This window comes from Phodopus roborovskii, unplaced genomic scaffold, assembly GCF_943737965.1.
Source record: "Phodopus roborovskii unplaced genomic scaffold, PHOROB, whole genome shotgun sequence".
Lineage (NCBI taxonomy): Eukaryota > Metazoa > Chordata > Mammalia > Rodentia > Cricetidae > Phodopus > Phodopus roborovskii.
Window position 1 is genome coordinate 79,469,336 of NW_026126418.1, and position 20,926 is coordinate 79,490,261.

General features: G+C 41.8%; 1 protein-coding gene across 1 annotated transcript in view; it reads left to right on the plus strand.

The window, feature by feature from the left end:
* Positions 1-6,349: 6,349 nt before the first annotated feature.
* LOC127221948 (sodium- and chloride-dependent transporter XTRP3A-like) overlaps positions 6,350-20,926 on the plus strand; it is a gene marked incomplete at its 3' end in the record, with an annotated part of 43,846 nt that continues 29,269 nt past the window's right edge. The window contains 1 exon segment of the mRNA XM_051183886.1: positions 6,350-6,574. Coding sequence (XP_051039843.1) covers positions 6,350-6,574 — 225 coding nt within the window.

The following is a 20,926-nucleotide window of genomic DNA, read 5'->3' on the forward strand; positions in this document are numbered from 1 at the left end:
AGCCTGATCTAGAGTTAGTTCTAAGACAGGCTCCAAAGCCACAGAGAAACCTTGTCTTGAAAGACAAAACAAAACAAAACAAACAAAAAAGCAACATTTTTCATAACAGCACGAAACTGTAAGTAATCCAAATATATGTCAATAGCAAAGCATTTAATTTATAATTGTGTAAATACTGGCAAAAAAGAAAGGAAGAAAGAAAGAGAGAAAGAAAGAAAAACTCTAAAACTATAACTCTAACACCTATGTAAATGTGAGGCAGAAATCAGTTACCAAAGAAAAACCACTCTATCTTCCCATAATGTGAAGTTTGAACATAGATAAAATTAAGATGTTTTCAAGAATTTGTGCTTAGTGGATTTACAGAAAAGTAAGGATGGATCTGTAGAGAGATTGCTTAAAGGGAAAGGACTGGTATTGAAAGGTAGAAGACAGGAAGGGGTACTGGTAGCCCCTTCCTGAGACAAATGAAATCATCCTTAGGTTAAGTCATCTTGCCTTTATTTAGAAATTATTGCACAACTAGTGGTAACAGTGTAGGTATGTGAAGAGAAGCTGAGGTTACATTGTGGTCCTGGCATGAGAGGAAGCTTAGCCGAGAAGAAGGGTACTCCTCCACCCTTCCCACAGAACAAGGAAAAAAGAAGGGTTTGCTTTGTTTCTGAGTGTATTTGAGAGTAGATTCAATATAATTTTGACCTAGAGGTCATTACCACCATATTCCTTTGTAAAAAAAAATAAATAAATAAAGGCATAATCGGAGTGATGAACAGAGGCTACAAATGTAGGCTACAAATTTATATAAAGAGTTGGTGGCCTGTAGACCTACGAGGTTTTAAAAGTTGTTAGTAGACCTTGAGGGTATGTGTAAACAGAGGAAGGGAGGGGACATGGAGGAGAAGGAGATCTATAAGTAATTCCATGAAGAGAAAGGTGACTATTAGGGAGTTCCTGAAGACCAAGAAAGGAGTGAGAGCCCACGCCGAAGATAACAGGAAAGGAAAGTAAACTTCAGATAGGAGAGAGTTTCCCCTTAACCATCTATGTAATTATTTGGGACCTTTGCTAAGCAATCAGTGGGATAAGAGATGTGGGAAGAAACATTTGAGGCACACAGAGATAATATGACCCATGCCACAGGCCAGCACCTCTACCAGGGATGATTAATAAAGGAGCAGGGCCCTGCTGACATCTTGCACCTGGGCTTGCCCAAGGATCCAGAGCTCTTGGGGTTTGCACTGCAGAAGGAATGGGGGAAATGTGGGTAGGAGCAAGATGTGTAAACTGATGGACTACCTGTGAGGTCTAGACAGAGAGGGAAACTTTGGAAAAACAGGGAGGGCCAGAATCAGGGTTTGGTTGAGACAACAGAACCTGTAACCCATGAGACAGAAAGGTGAAACAAGAGCCCAGGTCTGATGAAGGCACATGAATTTCCCATCCTGTAGTGATTGTTGCCTCAAGGGATGGAGTCACCTTTGATACATGTGACCTTCCTGGCAGAGGATGAGGAGCTGTAGCTCTGGAGAACACTGACATGCCCTTGGTCAGCACACAAAGAGGGAGCAGAGGCGAGGAGAAAGTCACATCCTTTTCTGAGGAAGCAGTGCAGCATGCAACATAGGGCTCCATCCCACACAGCTGCCTGCAGTCTAAGCATAGAGAGGAATGCTGCATGGCAGGCGTTATCACTGAACTTCCAGGCCAGGACTGCCTAGTGGAAATTGTACAATGATGTTCTGTGTCTTTCCAGTCCACACACAGAAGCCACCAGGTACAAGTGGCTAAATGATTGTCATAATTAACAGTAAATTCCAGGCTCTTTCTTGACAAAAATAGGCTTAGCTGAGAGTTTGTGGTGTTGAGGAACACTTGGCAAATGAAATTCTACATGAAGATGCGATGTACACTAGTTACTGTAGTGAGGCTACCCTGGTTGTAATATCAATATCCTGGAGATTGTAAGGATGTGGGCAGCTTCTGCAAAGGTCAGAGTAGCTAGTGTGAGACATATGACTCAGGAAATACAGAAGAACCATTTTACAATTCTTAAGAACAATAACTTCATACACATAGTAGTATCAAAGTTTCAGTTTCACTTTCAAAAATTTTTATTTATTAAATGTGCATGCATTTGTTCCTGAGTGACAGGAGCCTTCAGAACCCAGAAGAGTGTATCAGCTCCCCTGTTAAAAGAATTACAGATAGTTGTGAACCACCATGTGGGTGCTAGGAATTGAACCTGGGGTCCTCTAAGTACATTTAACCACTGAGCCAGCTCTTGGTGCCCCAAGCCCTGCAGAGCTGCATTTGTTCTGAAAAGTGAATTGTATGTGTTCTTTCGGGACTGTGGCTGATATGTCCTATTCATCCTTAGAGGTAGGTTTCTCACCTGCAGCAAAATGCTGTGTATTTTTAGACTTAAGAGTTAAAACTCTGTTTTCTAGAACCCAGTATGAAAGGGTCAAATTCCTCAGGGCTCAATTAAAAAAAAAATCCTCAAAGCTTTCCAAACAAAGCTAAGGAGTTTGGACTTTATCTTGTGGGGAACTAGAAGCTCTAGATGGTAGTTAGGTAACAATGGAAATCACCAAGATGGGAAAATGATTGAAAGCTGCATGGCCTTCATATTAATAAGGTAAGAATATAGAATCCCAGGATGCACTTTGTGGCCCACACCCATGCAGTAATGGCCCCCTCTTCTCCTCTTTAGGAAAGTGCATAACATGAACTTCAGTGTTGTGATTGTCATAGATGCTGTAAAAGTAAAGTCTGAAGAAAGGGTTCTTCCACAAGCCAAAGTAGGCTCCTCTGAGCACTAAAGCTTGTCTGAAAACTCTGCTTCTGGGACACCAAGCACCCAAAAAGAGAAACAAACACCTCAAAGAGCTGAGTTCACTCTACTGCCCAATCCTCTACAGAGCTCTGAGTAACCAGTTAGGGCATGTGGAGGGATTTTGAGAATTCGTTTTATTAAATACAGTCCTTGCTGTGGACTAAGTTATTGTATAAATTATCTAAAGCAGAAGTAAAAGTTAAAAATAATTTCCAGTTATTTGCTACTCTTTACTATCAGCTAAGCTCTTGTGGCCACCCATGTCACTGTACATGCATGGTGAGAAATCAACATGATGGTTTGCCACTAAAAGTCTTCTCCCCCAACCCTGCCTGGTGATATGTTGGAAGTTCAAAATAGCCTAAAGTTGAGGTATTTGCACAGAAATTAACAAGCAGATGAGAGATTTTTCTGCAAAAAGGTAATATACATCTGTCAGTCTACCATTAATGTTCACACACTGCATCACTCTCTCCGTGTAGAGGTCCCCCACGACCACACTCTTTGTAATTGTAGTAGTCCATCACTCAATGATTCATCTAAGATAAAAGTTACCAAGTGCATGTTTAGGGTGGTGTGGTGATCTGACTACTTTATTTGCATTTACTTGGACTGGGTGATTCTTTATACTACACACACACACACACACACACACACACACACACACACACACACACACCACAGAGACACGAAGGCAGAGATTTTCACTTACTGGGCCTCATATATTGGGATGGCTTCCCAAGGCAGCTAAGACCAGATGCTGGCCTGGTCCCTGGGGTAAGGACTAAAAGAAGGGCACTGCCACCATTGTAGCAACAAATCCCATGGTAACCGTCCTGGGTATCTTTCTGAGGTGTCCAGTTCCTAAATGTCACTATGTGGCTAAGAACCCTATAGGAGAACTAATTTGTGATACCCAAAACATAAGTATATAGCTGGAGGCAGCAACAGCTTTTTTATCCAAACTATTCACCATCATGCCGTTAGGTAGACCCTCTACCAGGATGGCTGGGGCTGGAGATGGCTCATTGGGTAAAAGGTCAGGGACAGTGGCACATGACTATTTCTCCAAATACTGAGGAGAGGGAAAATATAGAGACAGGAGGATCCCTGCAGTGCATTAACCACCCAGCCTAGCAGAATCCTTGAGATCCAGGTTTGGTGAAGGGCAGTTTCTAGGCAGTAACTCATTCACTGCTGAGACTAGCTTTGCTAAGGGGTTGACTCCTCAGGAATATCTTCATGACCTTGGACTTGATAAGGAAGAAGTTGGGCTTTTTGCTGTTTGGGTTTTTTTTGTTTTGTTTTGTTTTTGTTTGCTTTTTTGTTTTTGTTTTTTGAGACAGGATCTCTGTGTAATCACTATGTTAAATCAGGATGGTCTTGAACTCACAGATTCTCCTGTCTCTCAATTAAAGGCATCTACTACTCTCCTGGTAGGAAAAGATTGTGTAAAGTAAGATATAAGGGAAAAAAATGGCCATGAAGACAACTTTTTAAAAAAGAGTGATAGATTTGTTTGTTTTTAATATTTATTTTTATTTTGTGTGTATTTGAGGGCACATGCATATAGGTGCCTCAAAAAAAAAAAAAAAAAAAAAAAAAAGAAGCCATCAGATCTCCTACTACACCTGGAGTTACAGGTGGTAGTGAGCTCACCATATGGATGCTAGAAACTAAACTCTAATCCTTCTGCTTACTTGTTTACTTTTTGAGATAGGGTCTCCAATAACAGGCTAGCCTTGAACTTGCTATGTAGCTGTGTAGCTGAGGATGACCTTGAACCTCTGATCTTCCTGCCTCTACCTCCCAAGTTCTGGGATTATAGGTATACACCACCATACATACCTAGTTTATGGAGAGCTAGGAATAGAGCCCAGGGTCTCATGCATGTTAGGCAAGCACTCTAAACACTGAGCTACATAAATCTCCAGCACAAATTGAACTTTGTTAATGTTAAGAATTCTCTACAATAGAAGACACTTAAATGGGCCAGAAAGGCAACACAGTAAGAAATGAAACTGTTGGTATATAAAGCAGACATAGGGCCCGTAGCCAAAGTAGGGAAACAAATGCAAATCAGTAGAAAAAGACAGCCCAGTAAAAAAAAAAAAAAAAAAAAAAAAAAAAAAAATCAAGGGCTCAGGCAGACATTTCAGAAACCCCGGGCTCTTTTGATGGCCCAGTGAGCAAGTGGAAAGGTTGCAGACTTGTCAGTTGTCAGGGAAATCAACAGGCAAATGGAACCATCAGTGTACAGTCATAAGTCTACATAAAAATTTAAAAACAGAACAGCAGGACCAGTGAAATGGTAAGGGCACTTGCCTGGTTCCCACAAATTGTCTCTGACATCCACTCATGCTGTGGCACCTGCCCCCAATAAATGCTTGTTTAAAACACACACACACATACAAACACATACACACACACACACAGAGAGAGAGAGAGAGAGAGAGAGAGAAAGGAACATGCTAGAATGTGCATACTAGTTCTGTTCATAGTAGCTGCAAACTGGAACAACACAAATACCCATCAGAGATAGACTGGAACTAGGCATGGGGGGAAGCAGACAGGGGTGGGAGTGGGGGTGGGGGTGGGGAAACCTATAATCTGAAGCTTAAGTGCCTTCTGCTGTATTGTGCCTGCTTTCTTTACTGTTTGAAGGTGAAAAGTTCTGGGATAGGTAGTTTAAGCTTGTTGGGGTGGGGGTGGGGGTAGCAGGGATTTGTTTTTGTTTTCTATTGCAGATGAAACAGTCAGAGGTGTTAAATGACTTGCCCAATCAGAGAGCTTAACCACTGGTGGAGTGGAGACACAGACCCAACATCACTGGTGGAGTCAGGTTCAGCAAAAGCATGAAAATCTTAGGTTTCCACCTAGCCTAGGGAATGAGACTCTCTAGCTCCCACTGGCCTCAAAGCAGTTGCTCAAAACCTGATTCTGCCACACCACAGGTGAAGAAGAGACCAAGTAGATGGAGAAGCTTAGGGTCAAACTGAGGGCCTCACAGGTGCTAGGGCAGTGGTCTGCCACTGAGCCTCCACACTCAACCTCTCTGTGCAAAAGTTATCTCTTCTCTGGAGCGCCCTGGGTCCCGGTCTATCGGTTCTAGGACTTATCCCTTTAAATTGTTCCTGCATCTCTGATTTAGGTGAACTAGGTGGTGTGTACCAAACGAAACTACCCCAGTAGGTCAAAAGAAGCCAAGAACAAGTCATCCCATAGCATTTAAATGTTCCCGCCATCTGAATGTCAGCTCTGGCGTGAGAGGGCTGTGTTTTCCTGTTGCACAGCTGTGCCTGGCAAATAAGTATTGCCATCGATGAATCCATAAGAGGCTGAGGAAATGTGATCCTTTGAAGTCCACACCAGGTGCCAAGGAGGGGCACCTTTCCTGCAGAGGCTTGGCGGGGGTGGGGCTCGCCCCTCTGATGCTTGTTAATGAGATTAGCAATTAAAAGGCGGGAGAGCAGCGGCCAGAGACCAGGACCTGACTGAGAGCAAGCATGGGACATGGAGAAGGCATGGCCTCAGTGGGGCAACTTGCTGCAGTTCGTGTTCCCCTGCATCTGTGGGCTTGGGCAATGTGTGGCCCTTCCACTACCTGTGCCAGATGTATGGCGGAGGTCAGTGCCCACTAGCAGGACACAGCAGGTGCCTGGACGCAGGTGGCGGTGGCGTTCTGTCCAGAGCGCCCCAGCTCGGGAACAAAAGTGCTTGGTTCTACGGGCTTCAAGGGTAAGTGGTTCTTACCACAGTCCAGAACCCAAGGCGCAGGGACTTTCACCCTAAGATACTGAGCCTAGTGGTCCTGAGCCAGAGCTGCAGCTCCAGCAGGTGCCTGGCAGAGGCAGGGAACCTGCTGTCCCAGTGTGGCAGGACAGGCACATCACCCTCTACTTTACTGAGGTAAAAGTGAGCAACCCACAGATCAGAAATTTAAGTCCCAGACCACAAGTTGAAACACAAAGCAAAAGTGTCATGAGTTGCTTCTTTACTTTTTATTAATAAAGAAAAAGATTGGTTTGTGGATGTGGAGGCTTGGTTTGGGTTTGGAATTATAGAAGGCGGGAAAAACAAATAATCCCACACATGGATACTTTGTTTCTTGCTCCTGCTCTCGTTTTGTTTTTACAATGTTTTCTCTGACAGGGAGTCGAAGGGGTGAGGGGTAGAACAGACAGCTGCAAACTCACCAGGCATTCCTGTTAGTGGAACAAAGAGCAGGGAACTCCTGGGACTCAGACCCGGACATTCCTAAGGCCAAGTACCTTTCTGAAGCCAGTATGGCATGAAGGAAGTAAGTCTCAGCATGTATTAAAAAAAATTCCTCTCCAACTCCATTTTTCTAAAGCCTTGTCTAAAGGACAAGTCAGCGTTCTGAGGCAGAAAATAACGTGATCACTGTCTTTTAATAATATCAAAATGTTAAAAACATTCTAAGCCCTTCAGAAAAGGGGGTTGGTTCAATAAATTGTGGGACATTCACCTAATGGTGCCCTTGACAGCCTTGGAGGTAAAGTTTTAGTAAGATTTTATCATATATTAAGTGGAAGGAGAGGAAGTCAGATTCAAAACTGGTAACATTTTAAAGCTGTTGTGCTTAAAAGCATGCATGGAAAGGAGAACTAAAAAAAGTATTCTAAAGTATTTAGAGTAGTTCCCTGGGTGTCTCTTGTTTACCTAATAGCATGAGTGTGTGCACCTGGGGGAATTAATCAGCACTTCTTTCTCACCCTCAGAACTGTGAAAGATGCTAAACTGGTGTATGACAAAATTTAACCTGTTTAAGAAAAAAATCTAACCCTCCCTGCTCCTGTTACTCTAGCCAGACCAAAATCAAGTCAACAAAAGGTTAAGCTATAGATTTTTAAAAAGTACATTCGTAATTCTCTGTCTCCTTTATTATAATTTAAAGTGATCAAATATGGCGTATATAGAGGACATATGCCACTGCATGCTTCTAAAGCTTCATAACTGGCTTTGGAGAGAATTATTTTCAGAAGCAAATTTTCATATCTTTAGTATACCTGCATTCTTTTACCTGGGTTCATAGTGGTTCCATTACTGTTTAATTTCTTGTTTATAATGGTACCATCACCTGAAAAGTCATCAGGTGGGTACTAGTGATGCTAAATTGTTTTGAAGTTGGTCATGTATGGGAAAACCTTTAAGATACTGGAAAAAGAAAGCAAAAGGAATTATAGATCTGGTACAGTGGTTGTTTAGCTGGGACTGAGGGTCCAGTAAATAAATGGATTAGTGTGGAGCAGGTGACAGGGGGTAATTGTAGGTGAGAATGTGTACAGAATAAAAACTAAAACCATTTGCCCTGCCACAGGAAGCATTTGACCATCTTGCTTGATGGTTCCACTTCATCCTATCCTATGCAATTCATATTCAATCCAGTCCCTAAGCTCCTCCCTTCCCCAACTACCCACGAGTTAGGAATCCAACTACCCATTAGGTAGCTCCTTCTCCCTACCTTGGCTGTTTTTTGTTTTGTTTTGTTTGTAAGACCCTCAGAATGAGGAGTCTCCTAATTTTGGTCGGTACCCCCAAGAACTCAATGTCCAGTCCAGTGGCTGCAACATGCAAGAGGCTTTAATGGACAGGAAATGTTTGCACAAATGGGCTCCTCCAGCATGCAGGCTAGAGAGAAGCCCCCTCCCCTGGGCACAGGTGTTTTTAAAGGCAATCCCACAAGCTTGGGGGGGGGTGGGGCCCTCTGTCCATTGAGTATGTGACCCTTTGAGGCCCGATGGTCTCGCTATTAGGGTCAACAGATCTTAGGGCCTCAGGGTGTGCTAATTAATTTTGTGTGGGCAAACCAGGGAGTTGCAGCTATCTCTTTGTTTTCTAAGGACACTATTCACCACCTGCTGACTCACAAGAAAGGAGGGGCAGTGTGAATTCTTGGTATCTTGTTATCTCAGGGCCTTGTGAGGGGAAGTTAGCAAATTCCAAGGAATATTGGTTTCCAGGTTAGTCCTTCATTTCAAGTGAGGGGTTTCTTTAACTTTACTTTTTTTGTCTTTCAGTTTACTTGGAGAACTCCCTTGTTACCTTCTTGTGTTTGTCTTTCTGACTCTCCTTACCTGTAAAATCAGATGAGCACTTGGTCATGAATGCTGGGAGCTTTAGAATTTCTCTTTCACCCTGCTCATCTAGTCCTCCGGTGCAGGGAAGCCAGAGGAAGAATCCCATTAAAATCTTACTGAACAAATGAGCCAGAGCTGCAATGAAAGCCATACATTCAGACTAAGAAGGTGGCTCAGTGGATTAAAGCACTTGCAGTGCAATGGTGAGGGTCAGTTTGGATACCCAGAACCCAGGCAAACATCTGGCAGATGTAAGAGTCTACGCTCAGGAAGCAGAAACAAGATCCTTACAGCAAGCTGTGTGGCTGCACCAGCCCATCAGAGAACTTTGAGCTCAAATAAGAGACCTTAGGTCAGTAAACAAAGTGGAGACTGATGAAGGAAGACACCCATCAACTTCAAACTTACTAAACGTGTGCACGTGCACACACACACACACACACACACACACACACACGCAAAGTCAATAATGGGAGATGCTGGAGGCACTCCCATACCCCTCTGGATCCATAGTAGTCAACTACCAGCAAGTTATTAATATCACCCAAACCCAAGTATTTTGAACTCGCTCTTAACCTCCATGGTAAGGATGGACCAGCTACAAAAGCAAAACTGTTGACGCTAAAGCAGTGATTCTCAGCCTCTAGGTCACAACCCCTTTGGCAAACCTCTGTCTCCAATATCATAATAGTAGCAAAATTACAGTTAGGTAGCAATGAAGATAATTTTATGGTTGGGGGTTACTATAGCATTGTAGGAAGTTTGAGAACCAATGTTCTTGAATATAAAGGAAGGATGTAAGATGTTTCCTGACACAGATGTAATCATGCCAGTCAACCAGGAACTTGTTTATAAACTGCCAAAAAACCTGGAATCAAGCAGACTGTAACTGCTCCCTTCAGCCAGTCCTGAACAAAGAATGTTAATTCTAAGGATTATGTTCCAGGTGTCCCTCCTCTCTGCACGACTCTGTAGTTCCAACTCCTACAACAAAGATGAAAAACAAAACCAACAAGGAGGTTGAAGGAATTTTACCAAATCACACTTTCAAAAAAGTCAGCAGACCAAAGTCCAAGATGTTAATTACTTCCGGGCTGCATATGGGCTGAATACCAATGTGTGAAAACACATGCACGAACGGTGTACTTGAATGCATGTAAAATGTTTGGGAGAAAGGCAGCAGTCATGTGACTGAAGAAAGATATTATGCATCCCCCCTCTTAATTATTCTCTAGATGATATTTGAACAAGGGGAAAATTAGAGGGCATTTGATTCTATAGAGGGTCATCATTCTCAGAGTTAATGTTCCATTCCTCTTTAATGCTTCCCTTCCCTCTCCTTCCCTACCCTTTCCTCCACTTCCCTTCCCTTCATTTCCTTTCTTTTCCTTCCTTTGCCATTCCTTCCCTTTCATTTTATTCCTGTGCTTTTAGTCCTTTAATTCTGCCAATTCTCAAAATGTTGCTTTTTTTTTTTTTTTTTTTTTTTTTTGAGATAGGGTTTCTCTGTGTAAAAGTTCTGGCTGCCCTAGAACTGGCTCTGTAGATCAGGGTGGCCTCAAACTCATCGAGGGCTGGGAGTAAAGGCATGAGCTACCACCACCCAACCAGGATCTGACACTTTTAAACAGCTCCTGTTGAGATCATACCTTGGAAGAAGATTCAGGGTTATTCAAATGTCCCATTCTATCAGCTGCTGGGGGCTTAGCCTGCCACCCTGGGTCTTAAATCATAGCATTAGCTTTCCATCCTAGTATAAACAGTCCCACTGTGCCTGGCTCCAGAATGCCACACAATTCTAGGGTGAAAGCCTAGAAAGAGGTGAGGATGGCTAGGTGTGTGAGCTGCACCAGAAAGGCTTGTATACACCACTGGAGTGAAGCGCTATGGCGACCATGGCTCAAATAAACATTCAGCCTGGGCGTGGTACACACCAAAATGTTTAGGAACGGATGGGGACTTACCCTACAGTGTTTACTTAAGAGTGTGTGCACACACATTCAGGCTGTGTCTTGTGTTGTTTCTGTAGTTCTGGGTAGAACAGAACCCGAGCGTGAGAGAGCAGGTATTAAGCCTCTAGCTAGTATGTACAATTCCCAAACTGAGCTTCCAGGTATGAGGCCATAAAGTTGTGGTCTAGGCCATAGAAGACCCCTCTGCTTCTCTTCCCTGGTATTTTCAGCATCAGTCCTGGTAACAATCTACTCCACTGGGCTTCATGCTGTAGAACATTTTCTACAGATGTTCAAGGCAATCTTTAAGCACTCCCAGGATTGACCCTGTCTGTTACAGAGGAAAAACATGCCCAGGAAACCAAAGGTGACTTCAGGAGGAGTAACAAGGCTTAAACCATCCCTGTCTCCAAATTGGGACTCTGAAACTCTGCTTCTGTGTTTAACCTGATAAAGGCTGGAACTCCTCTTGAGGCTCTTTCAGTCAGGGCTTTGGGTAAACATTGGAGGTGGCCTGGCCAAGAGCTTGGGTGTCCTCTGTGCTCTCTTTTAAAGGTCCCATGTACCTTTTGTTCCAACCTCTTCTCTAGTTCTGCCCTTCTCTGAGTGCACATTGGAATATCTGATGTCCTCCCTCTATCTATGAACTTGGTCCCCTCACCATCTCCTGGAAACATCATTCTCCACCAAATCAGAAGTATTGCATGCAGCCTTTCTAGGTACCTAGGCTAAGCCATCTCTCCTCTGTGGTGATGGGTGTCACCCCATGGTAGAGAGGATAAGTGACAAGACTCAGTGTCCATGTGTTGGTAACGAAGCCTCCATTCTCATACACGATAGAAATACCAGTAGCTGTAGGTGTGTGTGTGTGTGTGTGTGTGTGTGTGTGTGCGCGCGCGCGTGTGTGTGTGCATTCCCAGTATCCCACCCCCAGAAGTCCTAAACCTAGAGAATATTAAAACTTCCCTGGATTGTTCAGTCAGTAATCACTGTCTTATAGTTTGTTCTTAGAAGAAGGGGACATAAAACAAAAATACATAATATAAACATTCTAGGCACTTAAGTCATTTCATAAATATTTTGAGTATCAGCCACAAGGCAGGACTTATATTGTGGGTGAGCTACCAGAGATGGAGACTATACTGGGGGAAGAAGGAGCAAATGTATAAACATCCTATGCACAGAGAAGGTGGAGCTTTCACAGAAGGCTGTTTACTGAAATGATTGAAGAATGACTTGTGTATGAGGGAGCCCAGAAAGCCTGTGGCAATGGCATCATTTAAATGAGCATATCAGATAGAGCTAAGGGCAGAATACTCCAAGCAGAAGAGACTGTGGAAAAGGCATAGAGAGCATGCATACATGAAGCAGAGACCAAGGTAGTGGTAGAAGTGGTGAGAGAAGTAGGTCCTTAAGGGTTCCTTATTCACAGGCAGATGAAGAAGAAGAGAAGGAGGAGGAAGAGGAAGAGGAGGAGGAGAAGAAGAAGAGAAGAGAAGAGAAGAAGAAGAAGAAGAAGAAGAAGAAGAAGAAGAAGAAGAAGAAGAAGAAGAAGAAGAAGAAAAGAAAAAGTGCTTTGATTTTTACTCTTGAGGGCAAGGCCAGGGTTAAGCATGAGAGTGGTATTGTCATCACTGAGGCACAGGAGGATGGTGGCCAGGGAGTAAGTGGACAGTGAGTGAAGGGGGGGGGGATAGAGAAAGGGCTAGAAGAGAAAGCTTTAGATCCAGGTGACCAGGGACAGTAAGAAAGGCTCCAATTTTCCTCGCCTGTGCTTTTGCTCTTTGTTGCTAAAGCATGAGTCTGAGCGAACCCCAAAGGGAACCTGTAGAGTAAACTGAAGTGGGAGGAGGTAAGTGAATAGAATTAAGGAGTAGGATGGATGGAGCCCTGCATCCAGCGTTTACTCGCGAGTGGCTCTTCAAGTGGTCCCCATCACAGCGAGCTGCAGGGTAGCCTGTAGGCCTCAAGAAGGAAATCAGGCTAATGGACACCTGCTGTGGGTTTTGTAGAGGACTAAGGTATGTAAGTGGAGGGGAGATCAATAGTCAGAAAACATGAGTCGACTTTCTGCAAGCCACTAACTTTGGGTTTTCTATCTTTCTCTCTCTCTCTCTTTTGAGTCCCAGGGGGATAGAACTCAGTGCAAGGCCTTGGCCATAGTGATAAATGTCACACAGAAATGAGTCTATCTTCCAGTGAGACCCTTGGGTTCAGCAAACAGGGTACTGCTGTGGTGGTTATAAAGATAAGTCATTGCACGCTCCAAATAACCTATTGTATGAGTAGGAATTCTGGAAAATATAGAAATTCATGAAGAATAAAATACAAAATCAGGGTCTAACAGTGAGGTTTAGTAGTAAGACATTGACCTAGCATGAATGAGGCCCTAGGTTGAATCCTTAGTACCTGCACACACACACACAAAATCAATAACAAAAAACCCTGAAATTCTGCTACCCAGTGATAATAATAGCTCCTATTTTTTATTTTAAAAACGAGAGCTACCTTTTACATGTCATTTGATGTTTTGCTCTTAAAATTAACCTAGCCTAGTTTGGCCAGCAAAATGGCTCAGTGAGTAAAGGCTCTTGCTGCCAAACCTGATAACGAGTTCAGTTCCCAGAACCACATGATAGAAAGAGAGAACCAACTCCTGAGCACTGTTTGACTCTGTACATATGACTTGGCATATGTGCAGAAACACCTGGTCAGGCATGATGAGTAATAGCACTCACGTAGCTGAGGCAAAGAGATTTTAATTTCAAGACCAGTCTATGGTACAGACTGAGATCCTGTCTCAAAAAATAAGATAAAATAAAATGAGAGAGAGAGATAAAAGAAATGAAGGAGGAAAGAAAGGAAGAGACAATAAAGTGGGGGGAAAACTTTTGTAATAATTTTCAAAGTCATATCCTATTATTTAAAAATATAAACTTAATGGCTCCATAGCATTCCATTTATAGAGGTAACAACACATTTAAGCATTTTCCAGTTGTGGAACCTAATTGCTTTAAAGTTTGACACTTTATTATTAAATAATTATAAACTTCTAGTGGAAGAGTTGGATTCGTTTATAATCATCACACTATATTTGCTGATTTATTATTATTATTATTATTATTATCATCATCATTATTATTATTATTACTGAGGCAGGATTTCTCTGTGTAGCCTTGGCTGTCCTGAAACTCACTCTATAGATCAGACTGGCCTCAAAGTCAGATCTGCCTGCCTCTGCCTCCTGAGTGCTGGAAGTAAAGGTGGGTACCACCACCTATTGACTATTGGCTATTTTATGTTCTTGCTGTTTGATTGTTGCATTCTGATCTCTTATAATACAAAATATAATTGCTTCTCTCTCAAATGATTACAGGTTTTAAGTACCAATTTTACTCTGCTAATAATCAAATTTTTGAAAAATTGTTCATTTTCCTTCATCAACATCATGAATGAAATGTTATCTTTGATATCACCCTGTGGAGTTCAAACTTTTAACACATTAGCATTCCATTTTATGTTGTTATAACTGAATAGCACCCAGTGAGTAATATATAAAGCACAGGCATGTGTTCAGCTCATAAATCTGAAGGCTGAACAGTCTGAGAGTGTGATGCCTGTATAGGCTACTTTTCCCATTGCTACGACTAATACTTGACAAGGGCAACTTAAGGAAAGAAGATTTTGGCTCACAGCTTTAGGGTACAATGCTTCCTGGCAAAGAAGTAATGGTACAACGTTGCTGTTTTCCCTACTACCACCAACACTCTCATATCTGTTTGCACATACACACACACACACACACACACACACACACACACACTCATAGGCACGCGCGTGTGTGGTTGCATGTTCACAATTTATTTATACACATGTAAGTAGAGGCCAAAAAGTCAACATTGTGTCTTACTCGATTGCTCTCTACCTTATTATAAAAAAATTAAACATTTATTTTTATCTTATGTCAAGGAGAGTTTTGTCTACATGTATATCTGTATAATATGTACAAGCCTGGTGCCTGTAATGAGTACGGGTTTTTCCACCCACCGCCTGGTCTTGTCCTGCCGCCGCGCCAGCCCCAATTAACACACAGAGACTCTGTATTTGATACTATGCTGTTGGCCAGGTGCTAGTTTCTTATCGGCTAGCTCTGTCTTAAGTATTAACCCATTTCTATGTATTTCCACGTGGTCTTACCGAGAGTGGAGGAATGGCGGTTCTGTTCTCTCCAGACTCTCCATTCTGACTCCTCCCTACTTCCTATTTCTTCCTTGTCTCCTAGTCCCTCCTATCTTCCTTTCCTATTGGCCAACAGTGCTTTATTATTAACCAGTATGAGAAACATATACAGAATGACATCTCCCATCATCTCTTCTTTTCTGTCTAAATAAGAAGAAGGGTTTAAACCTTATCATAGCAAAATATATAACACAACAGTTATCCAACAAGAATCACAGTTAACAATATTTAGTCCATTAACATTTAGTAAGATTTAAGAAAATATTCCATCATCTATTCTATCTTTGTGAGTTTAAAGCCCTATATATAACTTATCTTTAATCCTAACTAAGGAAAACTATAACCATAACTATTTGTCTTCAACCACAGAAGGATAATATATAAACTCTAGAAATGACAGAGACAACTCACTGCCTGGTCACCCGAAGTTCTTTTGTAATCTTCCATCTTCAGCCCATAGGCCATAGTGTGTCTGGCAGACTCTTCAGCAAAGCAGGAAACTTTAAACTGTCTTCTTGTATTGGCAGTTTGTTAGTCACTTTTCTCTGTGTCCTGCATACTGTCTCGCAGACTCTTCCATGAAGCAGGAACTCTGTAGCAATGTCCATCTTGAATCACCAGTCACTTTTCTGTGGGTCCTGCATGTCCAGTTTATACAGCATAAAGTCAAACAGTTTGCCATATTGGAAGCAAATTCTGTAACGAGTTTCTTCAATGTCCATCTTCCTTTCTGATGCAGGTGGTGTTGCCAGGAACAATTATGTCTCATTGTCAAGAAAAACCCTAAACCATTTTAAATGCCATATTCTGTAGGTCTTTGAAAGGTTTGAAGAATGCCTATCTATCTCAAATACATCTCTGTGTATCTTGGGCGTTGTTCTTTCCAAACTACTTCCTGCTGATAGGGGGCGCTGTCATGGGGATCCTAAGAACATGCAGAAATCCTTGCTGTAGTCTGCAAGGCTGTCTTGTTCAAGCTGTTTTGAATGTTGGATCACCCTGTTTCAGGGGGTCTGGCTTGCTCAAACCACATTAGTCTTTTTATTTTCTGTGGAAACAAAAATAGAAATCCTTTTCCCCAGTAACTTGTCCTTAGACTTAAATTTTTGAGTCAAAGCATTTTTAAAATATATAAATTGAATTAATTCAGCAGCATTTGTTTTAACAGTTGTTTCCTTAGCAGTCAAACAATACAAAGACAGTACCATACAGTAACCAGATTCTCTCTGAGCTTTTCTTTTTCTTTTCTTTTTTTATTTAATTTTATATAACAAAGTCCAATTAAATGAAAACAAACATTTATACACAATATTTGGGAATTTGGGCGTCGTTCTTTCCAAACTACTTCCTGCTGGTAAGGGGCGCTGTCTTGGGGGATTCGAAGAAGATTCAGATATCCTAGCTGTAGTCTGTAGGGCTGTTTTGTCCAGCTGTTTGGAATGTAGGATCAGCTTGTACTCTGTTTCAGGCGGTCTGGTGTGATCAAACCACATTAGTCTGTAAGGAATCCACATCTTTTCATTTTCTGTGGAAACAAAAATAGAAATCCTTTTCCCCAGTAACTTGTTCTTCAACTTAAATTTTGGAGTCAAAGCTTTTTTTTTTTTTTTTTTAATTTATTATTTTACATGTCGATCCCAGTTCCCTCTCCCTCCCTCCCTCCCTCCCCTCCAGCCTTCCCTCCCTCCTTCCCTCCCTTTTGCCCTCTCTGCCCTCTCCCATGCACTCTAAACACCCTCCCCTCCCAACCCCCCACCACAATACCATATGTAGGGGAATGCCATCCAGTTGGGGTCATGTAGATCTGACAGATCCTGTGAAGTAGGGACTAGGGCTTCTCTCCTATCTCTAGAATAAGGCAGTTATCCCTCCATGGGGGATATGTTTGCAAAGTCCTTTTGTGCACCAGGGATACATCCTGGCTCCACTGTCTGAGGTCTCTTAGACTGCTCAGACCTTCTGGCTGAGACCCATATTCAGGGGGGTCCGAGTCAGTCTCCTGTTGGCTTCCCAGCTATCAGTCTAGTGGCCCTTAGCTCCTCCTTGTTCAGGTAAGCTGTCTCTATGTACTTCTACCGCATGGTCTTGTCCTCTCCATCTGCTTCTGGGTTCTAGTTCAGCTCAGTGTTTATGTATGGGTGTTTGCTCCTGTTTTCAACAGGCATTAGTTGAGGACTCCATGGAGATGTTAGTTGTTGATCTCATTCTCCGGGAAGGGCATTTATGATAGCCTTTCCACGGAAGCTGAGATTGTTAGTTGGGAGCAGTCTTGTAGTTCCCTCGACCTTTCTTTGTGTTCAACTTTATCTTCAAACCAATATTGGCTCCCTCTTTTATGTTCTCTCTCTCTCTGTCTCTGTCTCTGTCTCTCTCTCTCTCTCTCTTTCCTATTTTCCATTCCTAACCAGGCTCAATCCTCCTGGTCACACATGCCTTCCTCTCCTCCCTCTCATTTTCTCCTACTTCTCTCTCCATTAGCTGTCTTCCCCCACTTTACCTGGGGTCTGGGGGACTTGTCCCTTCCCAGTTCTGTGAGGGACATTATATGAATCTCTTAGAATACAACTTGTATCCTAGTTCCTCTGGTGATGTGAATTATAGGCTGGTGATCATTTGATCTAGTTCTAAAATCCATATATGAGTGAGTACATACTGTGTTTCTCTTTTTGTGACTGGGTTACCTCATTCAGGATGGTTTCTTCAAGTGCCATCCACTTGCCTGCGAATTTCAAGATACCATTATTTTTTTCTGCAGAGTAGTATTCCATTGTGTAGATGTGCCACATCTTCATTAACCATTCTTCAATTGAAGGGCATCTAGGTTGCTTCCAGGTTCTTGCTATTACAAATAGTGCTGCTATGAACATAGTTGAACAGATGTCTTTGTTGCATTGATGTGAATCCTTTGGGTATATGCCTAAGAGGGGGATTGACGGGTCCTGTGGTAAACTAATTCCCATTTTCCTGAGGAACCGCCATACTGATCTCCAAAATGGCTGTATGAGTTTGCACTCCCACCAGCAGTGGAGGAGTGTTCCACTTTCTCCACATCCTCTCCAACATAAGTCATCACTGGTGTTTCTAATTTTAGCCATTCTGGCAGGGGTAAGATGGTATCTCAAAGTTGTTTTGATTTGCATTTCCCTGATAGGTAAGGATGTGGAGCATTTTCTTAAGTGTCTTTCAGCCTTTTTGATTTCCTCCATTGAGAATTCTTTCTTCAGTTCTGTACCCCATTTTTTAATAGGGTTATTTGGTATTTTGTTGACTAGTTTCTTGAGTTCTTTGTATATTTTGGAGATCAGCCCTTTGTCGGATATAGGATTAGTGAAAATCTTTTCCCAGTCAGTGGGCTGCCGTTTGGTCTTGTCAACTGTGTCCTTTGCCTTACAGAAGCTTCTAAGTTTGAAGAGGTCCCATTTATTAATTGTTTCTTTCAGTGTCTGTGCCCCTGGAGTTATGTTCAAGAAGCGGTCTCCTATACCAATTTGTTCAAGGGTACCTCCTACTTTCTCTTCTAAGAGGTTCAATGTGGCTGGATTGATGTTGAGGTCTTTGATCCATTTGGACTTGAGTTTTATGCATGGCGACAGACATGGGTCTATCTGCAGTCTTCTACACACCCTCATCCAATTGTGCCAGCACCATTTGTTGAAGATGCTGTCTTTGCCCCATTGTATAATTTTAGCTGTTTTGTTGAAAATCAGGTGTTCATAGGTGCGTGGATTAATATCAGGATTTTCAATTCGATTCCATTGGTCTACCTGTCTATTTTTATGCCAATACCAGGCTGTTTTCAGAACTATAGCTCTGTAGTAGAGCTTAAAGTCAGGAATGGTGATGCCTCCTGAAGTTCTTTTATTGTATAGGGTTGTTTTGGCTATCCTGGGTCTTTTGTTTTTCCATATAAAGTTGATAATTATCCTTTCAAGGTCGGTGAAGAATTGTGGTGGGATTTTAATGGGGATTGCATTGAATCTGTAGATTGCTTTTGGTAAGATTGCCATTTTTACTATGTTTATCCTACCTAACCAAGAGCATGGGAGGTCTTTCCATTTTCTGGTATCTTCTTTAATTTCTTTCTTTAGAGTCACAAAGTTCTTATTATATAGATCTTTTACTTGTTTGGTAAACGTTACACCAAGATACTTTATGTTGCTTGTGGCTATTGTAAAGGGTGATGTTTCTCTGATTTCTTTCTCTGCCTCTTTGTCGCCTGAAAAAATAGGGCTACTGATTTTTTTTGAGTTTATCTTGTATCCTGCTCGTTTGCTGAAGGTGTTTATCAGCTGTAGGAGTTCCCTGGTAGAGTTTATTGGGTCGCTTATGTAAACTATCATATCATCTGCAAATAGAGACAGTTTGACTTCTTCCTTTCCAATTTGGATGCCCTTGATCTTCTTTTGTTGTCTTATAGCATTAGCTAGAACTTCTAGTATGATATTGAAGAGATATGGAAAGAGAGGACAGCCTTGTCTTGTTCCTGATTTTAGAGGCATTTGGTTTGCTGTATATTGCTTTTATTATGTTTAGGTATGTTCCTGTTGTCCCTGACCTCTCTAATACCTTTATCATGAAAGGGTGTTGAATTTTATCGAAGGCTTTTTCCGCATCTAGGGAGATAATCATATGGTTTTTCTTTTTCAGTTTGTTTATATGGTGGACCACGTTGATAGATTTTCGTATGTTAAACCATCCCTGCAATCCAGGTATGAAGCCTACTTGATCATGGTGGATGATTTCTCTGATGTATTTTTGAATTCGGTTTGCCATTATTTTATTGAGTATTTTTGCATCGATGTTCATCAAGGATATTGGTCTGTAGTTTTCTTTCTTAGTTGTGTCTTTGTGAGGTTTGGGTACCAAAGTTATTGTGGCCTCATAAAAAGAGTTTGGCAATAAACCTTCTGTTTCTATCTTGTGGAACAGTTTGAGGAGTAGTGGTATTAGTTCTTCCTTGAATGTCTGGTAGAATTCTGCACTGAATCCATCTGGCCCTGGACTTTTTTTTCGTTGGAAGGCTTTCGATGACTGCTTCTATTTCATTGCGGGTTATAGGTCTATTTAAGTTGTTTGTCTGTTCTTGATTTAATTTTGGTAAGTGATAGTTATCCAGAAACTTGTCCATTTCCTTTGAATTTTCAATTTTTGTGGAATACAGATTTTCAAAGTATGACCTGAAAATTGACTGGATTTCCTCTGTGTCTGTTGTTATGTTCCCCATTTCATTTCTGATTTTGTTAATTTGCATGTTCTGTCTCTGCTTTTTCCTTAATTTGGATAAAGGTTTGTCTATCTTGTTGATTTTCTCAAAAAACCAACTCTTTGTTGCATTGATTTTTTTGTATTGTTTTCCTTGTTTCTATTTTGTTGATTTCAGCCCTCAAGTTGATTATTTCCTGGCGTCTGCTCATGCGGGGTGAATTTGCTTCTCTCTGTTCTAAGGTTTTCAGTTGGGCTGTTAATTCTTTTATGTGACTATCCTCTGTTTTCTTCATATGGGCACTTAGTGCAATGAACTTCCCTCGTAGCACTGCTTTCAAGGTGTCCCATAAGTTCGGGTATGTTGTATCCTCATTCTCGTTGAATATTAGAAAGTCTTTAATTTCTTTCTTTATTTCTTCTTTGACCCAGGAGTGGTGCAATTGCACATTGTTAAGTTTCCATGAGTTTGCAGGTTTTCTGCTATTTGTGTTGTTGTTGAATTCCAATTTTAAAGCATGGTGGTCCGATAAGATACAGGGAACTATTCCTATTCTCTTGTATCTGTTGAGGTTTGTTATGTCTCCTAGTATGTG